This window comes from Chaetura pelagica, unplaced genomic scaffold (genome assembly GCF_000747805.2).
Source record: "Chaetura pelagica isolate M959 unplaced genomic scaffold, ChaPel_1.0 scaffold50, whole genome shotgun sequence".
In the NCBI taxonomy this organism is placed as follows: domain Eukaryota; kingdom Metazoa; phylum Chordata; class Aves; order Apodiformes; family Apodidae; genus Chaetura; species Chaetura pelagica.
In genome coordinates, this window is record NW_009952366.1 from 5,611,955 (window position 1) to 5,619,618 (window position 7,664).

The 7,664-nt window shown below is 40.7% G+C and overlaps 1 protein-coding gene across 1 annotated transcript; it reads left to right on the top strand.

Annotated features, from left to right (window-relative positions):
- The first annotated feature begins 736 nt into the window (after nt 1–736).
- On the top strand, nt 737–1,276 carry LOC104398017 (chromosome unknown open reading frame, human C12orf74). Its single transcript, XM_010008059.1, has one exon. It carries the CDS (start codon nt 737–739, stop codon nt 1,274–1,276), a length of 540 nt encoding a protein of 179 aa, XP_010006361.1.
- Nucleotides 1,277–7,664: the final 6,388 nt, after the last annotated feature.

The window sequence follows — 7,664 nt, forward strand, 5'->3', positions numbered from 1 at the left end:
TGCTGAAAAGCAAAGTAAGAGTGATTAGACTCACCTTACATAAACATTACATTGTATTTGTACATTCAAATGTAATTCAGCAAGTAATTCAGGTTTGTACATAAATTATTTTGGAAGAAGTAGAAGTCCTGAGAGCTAGTAATTTCAATTTTATCATAGGTACAGCAGTGTTACAAGTTTGTTTATTGATGGGGGAGTGGCAACAGGAAATTAGGTGGCTACAGTCCCAGAAGAGCTGAGATCCTAATTACACAGCTAGCTTTTACCATTTAATTAGTTCTGCTGACTGATGCTGATGCTGCTTGCACCCTCAAAGTTACTGCCTATATAAACAGCTTGCTGAAATTGGGTTCTGAACCTGCTAAAACCTGCATTTAAACAGGATTCAAAGTGTGGGCAATTGTTTATGTATTACTGCACATATCTAAATAATTTTGTTTCTCTTTTTTCCATTTGCACATCCTTCCACATCAAAATGCATTAAGCAAGTTTCTAATAACCTTTTCTGACCATGGTAGGTACACAGAGCTATACATCTTCATGCTGCAAATAAAGAATGCAACAACCAAGCTCTGATTATTCCCCGGATGTGGTCAAAGAAACCTGCATCACTGTGGAAATTCTAAACAGTGAAGCTGAGCTACATAAAGAAAATGTTATTTTGTCTGGAAGCAGCAATCCAGATGTCTTGGGTCCCTGTGAAATGCAGGCAGTATCAGTTTGTATGGGCACCACCATGCCTCCAGGTGACTGCACTCGAAGACGAGGTTATACAGAATCTTCACTTCTGAAGCTTCCCACAGAGGAGTGCATTGGGAACCATCATGCACCTTTCCAGTTTGACCGGCATGCTTTGGCCAGGATTTCCACTTCTCCAACTTTAAGGCGCCTAAGGATGGCCTCTGCCTCAGAAGCACTGTCATTCCAGGACTGCTCTGACACAGCCCAGCCAGGGAATCAAAAGGAATACACTGGCTCTCTCCACCACATTTGTAAGAGTCCACCTCGGTGCACTACTGCTTCCTCATTGTCATTGCCCTCTTGTGTTCATGCAAAACTACTCTCTTCCAAAACCAAGACTGAGACAGCTACAGCAGACCCAGAGTCTCCTGACCCCGCATCAAAGATTCCAAGCCAAAAAGATCATCTCAGCAATGGCAGTCCCAATGAGACACTCCAAAAGCCTTGGAAAGCCAATTCTGCTACACTGCCTAGGAGATTCCCCCGCCACAGCCCTACACCACAGGCGGAGGCCCAGGTAAGAGGAGTAGGATGATGCAACCTCCTTTTCAGTCATGCACATTAAGTGTTGGACCATCATGGCCCAGTGCATAAACAAAACTACAGTTCATAACCTTAACTACAACCTGGCCTTAGATACAACAGACCAACTTCTACACGCATCAGGAAGGAAGGTTTTCCCTTCCCAGTCAGCAAGAGACAACAGTTCCAGCCTTGTCTTTTGGTGACCAGGTTGGTCTTATCTGTGCCTGCACATGGCCATTCTTTCTCACTTCTGTCCATTCAGCCTGGTGGGACAGTGTAACTCTTTGTGGGATTAAGAAAAAACAGGACTAAGTAATTTATCCGGTTCTGATTGGGATTTTAGAAGATTATTTTCATTCCAAGATCCATCAGTAGGGTTCTTCCTAAGCTGAGGCAGTTCTCTATTCTGTTTTACTGAATAGCATTCCTAACCCTAAGAAAACCAACAACAAAGTAATTCAAGATGGTTGAGCCAAGTTTAAGGTTTTCCACTACCAAAGGAATATGTCACTTTCCTTTTCTTTACTTCCACTTACCTAGATCTGCCACTCACTGGCTCCCTCCATTTTTATGTTCAGCTCCATAAATAAGCAGACAATTCTGCAGTCTTTTCTGAAAAACAAACAAACAAAACCCAAACCAACAAACAAACGAAAAAAACCCCCAAAAAACACAAAAACCGAACCAAAACAAAACACAAAACCACTGGTCCAGTGATTGCCAGCACCAGTAAAGAGAAATAAGGAAGAGGGGAGCTAGCCCTCCAACTTTCCATGGTGGCAGGCTATCAAGCTATCCCCCATAACTTCACCCCAAGGAGAAAAGGAGAGGCACTGCACAAACCAGGTTTGCTACTAGTTCTATGCTCCAAGACCTTGCATCACTTGCACAGGCAGTTAAATTCAGACATGTTTGACTCAATTTTCATGAATGTGGGTGGTGTGGAATAGGTGTTTAGCTCTTGACTAACTGGTTGGCATTATGCCGTGGACTGAAAGTTATTTTCCCCCCACCATTGGGGGTGTATCTCTTCTCCCATGGAAATACAGAAAACATTCTGGATATCAAATAAGTTCTGCTCCTTTCTCCACAATTACAAAAAGAATCATTTGATGTCTAACTCCATGTGTTACATTTCTCTTAACAAATGAATACTTTCTTCACACAGATTGCTTGTTTGCTTTCTGTCTGAGTAACACAAATATCTCACTTTCTTTCAGAAAAGAGGAGTGCCTGTACGAAGGTATGCATATATTTGTTTTATCTTACTTTAAGCTTCACTTCTCTACATTCATAATGAATCTGCTTCACTCTAAAACAAAACTGAACAGTGAGGCATGTATGTATAACTCAACTTGAACTTGTAGATTTGCTTTGTGAGATGCCTGTCACCAGCTTGTTAAACTAAGCTTTTTAATAAGATTTTCTTTCAAAGGTGGCCCTCTCCCCTGACACATTTAGCTAGATTTCACACAATATTTCAGCAGGATCGTTTGAGAGCTCTGAACTAGGAAATTACTGCCAAAAGGTCCGGCTGTTTGGATTAGCAGTGTCAAATTTCAGCTTGAAGAATGTGAAACATCTCATAATCCTGAGTGACATTCTTCAAAACTTTGTGGGAGGGAAAGGGAGCAAAGAAGCTAGCAGAACAGCACAATATTGTTCTCATACATGAGCAAAGCTGATCTAGGATTGCTACTGGGTGGAGGGATTATTATCCCTACAAACTAAGAAGAATACTTGAGTTTTATAGGCTAGTGCAGGCAAGATAAAGTTTTGTGTACTGTAGATCAGTGGAGTGTTTTGCATCGAGCTCTTGCAAGTAATTATCTGAAAGTAAAGGCTTGATTGGAAATGAGTTTGATTCTGACACGTTTGTTTCTTTAAGGTGTTCAAATATTTACCAAATGGAAATAAAGCTTATTTTCTCCCCAAATAATGAGGATGCAGGAGCTAGTACTTCCCTTAATAGCCATACCTCTCTCACTGAAGGTGATCTGTATGACCCCCCCTTCAGGTGGAGTATGCAGTTGACTGAGGTATATTAAAAGCACCAGCACTGATGAGTAAGACTTGGAGAAAACAGATGCAGCCTCATAACTGACAGCAATACACTGCTTTTGTGACTCTACCATAACATGTTTCACTTGATAAGGCAATAGGCATTACTTGAGCTGTATCTCCTCTTCTTCCCAATGTTTATTCATTTTACAGGTAAAAGTTCTGTTGTAACCCGCAGTTTACAAACAGGTTGGTGTTTCAAGTGTATTTGTATTTGGGACTGGGTGAGCTGGAGCAGGCTGATAGAGTCTGAGTCATTACACAATGCAGTTCCGTAGGTAATGCTTAACAGGTGTGTGTGTGTGCATCTGAAATCTCATCTTCACTGTAGAAGAGGCCTCCTAGAACACCAGCTCAGGTATTGGCTCTGGACTTCTATCTGGACACATTTTAAAATCAAGAAATCACATAAGCAACAATGCAATCTTTGTTTGACAGCCACCAGCAGGAAACATTGAGAAAAGGATGTTTGGATGATGGGTTTTATTTCTTGTCCTGGTCAATGTAAGAATGTGTAGAAATGTAAAACAAAAATCACCAGTTTCTGCTTTAAACTTTTTTGTTAAGTTGAATTTGGTCCAAGGTCTAGGCAAGTGCTGTGTTCAGCTCCTCCTTTATCCAAATCATTAGTACAGCTCCTTAACAGCTAATCCCTTCTTATCACAGCCAAACAAAACTGCTGAAATGTCAGATTATTCTCGCCAACAAGAAGCGCTTTGGGATAGCTGACAAACCTACCCCAAGACTGACGTGTATATTGTCCAGGGTACAAACATACCTCCATCCTTCATTTTTAATGAACATCTCCCAGCTCCCAGGCTGTACGTTCAAAAGTCTCTCTTAGAGCAGCAGTGTTCATTTTTAACAGATTTCCCCAACACATCCCTCAGTCAGGATTGCCACCACATCTCTGTTGGCATGGCAACATGCTGAACTGATGCTGATTAAAAATAACCAGCCTAAATAAATAAACAAAAGGACCAGAAAGGCAACACAGAGAGAGGTGTGTGTGGTGACAGAGTGCGATGCTAAAGCCAGCACTGCCATGGAAGGAAATGTAGATAAATCAAAACCTTTAGTTTACTCTGAGCTCATTTTCTCCTTGCTGCCTTCCCTGAGTGGCTCAAGTAACCACCTGGCAGTTATCTCAGTGCTGTGACCACCCTATAATGATGACCCTTGTAACCTATTCAGTTGCTTTTATTCTCATGTAGTAAGCATTCCTTTGCATAACATATCTGTTAGTCAGGTATGACTTATGTAGATAGATCTGTGCCCTGGGACATCTGAAGGTCTAGTTAAGCTAAAATTATGAACGTGTCAAGATACAGACATCTAAAAAGCAATCAGCTGAAACTCTGTGCCCTAGAAACAACTGTATACCCAGGATATTTGTTTTTCCAGACCATAAGCTGCTTCAGCATCTTTAGTAATTTTCCATTATTTTGTAATGCAAACCTGTGACATTATCTTGCTTCACAAAACAAGTACCTTTAAAGGAGGAATTATGATTTCTCCTCAGGTGCTTAAGCTCATCCCTAAAGTACAAACATTTCTACTTTACCTGTCTGCCTCTAATAAGAAAAACAGAAAATTAAAAAAAAAAAAAAAAAAAAAGGCAAAACTACAGGGTCTGCAGGCATGAAAAGATGAAAAAAACACATCGCATACAGAATCAAAAAATAATAAGTTGCATCACAGCATGTCAGTAGTTTCATTTCTTCAGTAAAACAAACAAGAGCATCTAATGTATCTAATACATCTACAGGCAACGAGCCAGGTGATCGCAGGTACCTGTACCTCCATCTGTGAAGCATTAATACATAATTTAGGCATGTAAGTAATTGATCATACTAGGCATGTTAGATTGCAAAGGTATATTGTAGCTACATATCCAAGTGACCTTGGCACACTCACATACTTCACAGGCTTGCAAACCTATGTGAAAAGCTTGTTTAGGTCTATGTGTCTCTGAAGTTCAAGGCCTTTTTGATCTAGGGAAATAAAATCATTTGACTCAGTCACAATTAAACTGTGATTCCCATTAGTAATCTTCACAAGTGACTGGCCTCCATCTTCAAAATATATTCTGCAATTGAAGCAGGCTAGATACTTTAAGAATCAATAATATTTGGCAAATTTTTATTGTGAATCCAGCCTGAAATAAATCTCCTGAATTTCCCATTACAGGACTGACAAATTTTGGAATTATCCTTGTATTATATTGCAGCATCTGTTTTGTGTAATAATCCAGCTGCCCAAGAGATTGCATGGTGGAATCACTAGAGGTTTCAGAAGCATCTTCATGCCATTGTTACCAATACTTAAAACTTGCACTGGGGAGCACTCAGTGTACCTCATCAGGAAGTGGTCTCCCTTGCACTCATATGGGCTTGGAGACAACCAAAAAACAGTCACTGTCCATAAAAGCTTTAAACCATGTATCAGGTTCAATTTCATGAGAAACTTTGGAGATTCATTGTAAATTCCTAAAGTTAAATAAAACAGATCCTATATATCCCATTCAGTAGGACTAGTAGGAAAGAAAAAGCTTTTAGAGAGCTCATACATTGCACACCATAAACTCCTCAACGCTTAGTTTTCAAACTGGTGTTAAAGTCCCAGACCTGGCCCTCCTTACCTCCTGGCACACAGCCCTCTCTTGTTGTTAAGAGCAGATCTTTCCTTTCAACTATACAATTCAATTGGTTTAGCTAAAGGAGTTGCAAGCAATGTCACCATCAGATCATAACAAAAAGCATGTCTTGCTATACATAGCGCATCTCAGTTCTCTGCCTCAGAGCTGCTAAGTTATCAAGGGAGTATTCACGTACTTAAGGGGGAAAAGATACCTGCCAGGTTTCATATCAAGTGTTGGCAAATGGCTACGTATTTCCAGTAAGGTATCTGCCTAGAAAAAAAAAGACAATAGGAATTACATCTAACTCACAAAAATACACAATAAATGGTGACTAAAAAATGGAATTTTTAGATATGTACAAAGACTCCTTCAGCACCTGCCTCCTCCTTTAGCTACTTAATTACAGACCCTTTGAACTCTCATGCAGTCTTCAGCATGAGTCAAAATTCACAACATCTAAAAAGGTTTTCGATATGCACCAATAATTTCTGTATTTGAATGCAAGCAGCCTCTGGCACAAACACACTGTTGGATACAGAATGCCTGTGTCACTTCACTTGATGGATCTACATCCTGGACAATACCCTCTGTCAGTAACCACAATAGCTGGAAGGAGCCATTTGTTTTCTATCAGCAGGGCCACTAAGTCATATTATATTCAAAACACAAAATATTTGAATTAGCAGGAAAAAAAACACTGAAACGATTTAGAAAGAAATTAGCATGAACTAGCCAAAAGGTTAAATATTTAAAAGAAAACCAAACAACATTTAAACTCTTTCACTAACTTGCTGTCTTTTCTTGAAATCACCTGAGTTGTATGAAGGTAGAAAGTAATGGCAGCCCACATATCAGGTAGGGACATCATATTTTGCTGCTCCCTTGGACTCCAGTGCCAAAATGTAGATTCTGAAATCTCCACTCACTTTTACCTAATCTCAGAAGAACCCAGGAATTACCAATATTTCAATTCAGTACCTGTTATGTTAGGTAAACCAAGGCCATAAGCACCTTGATCTTAGCAACAGGATGGAGTTGGGAAGCAAGTTAGATATTTGCTGTCAATCACTAAAATATTTTGCTCACTTCTTCTTTTAACACATTATGTCATAGCCACTGTGACTTGGGTTTTTAGCTCATTTCCTCCTGTCATTAGCAAAGAGCACTTCAGAAGTTTCCTCTGCAGCCCTGAGCAGAGAGAGGTGACGTGTTGTTGTTGCATCTCACAGGTCAGCCGAGCGCAGACGCAGCTCTGTGGTAGTGAGTCTGCCGGGACTCGAGGTGTTCCCTGGAGACCTTCTGGTGTCAGACAGTGTCATGGACCACCTACCCCATGCGGCCCTGCTGCTAAGTGCAGGTCAGACACAGGGTCGGGTTTGCTTGTCTGGGCAAAGCAAAAAGCACAACTAGAAGTTGTGCGTGTGGGTGGGTGGGGAGGATCAATGCAAGGATGACATGCAAGGCAGCACAGCTGCCATGAGGGATTCTGGTACCCAGCACCAAATTGACCACACCACTAATTTTTAAATTCTCCTCTATTTTTAAATAATTTGTATAATTCTTTTATTTTGCTGAGTGTGAAATGTAAGAGGTAGTTGAGGGGAGCAGGACACAGATCACCTCCTTCCTCCAGGGACTAGGGGCAACCAGAGCCCAGGCCAGGATCTGCATCTGCAAGAAGTTGAGTTACAAATTT

Coding starts and splice junctions, on each gene's coding strand:
- LOC104398017 (XM_010008059.1), top strand. CDS start 737: ATGCCTCCAGGTGACTGCACTCGAAGACGAGGTTATACAGAATCTTCA.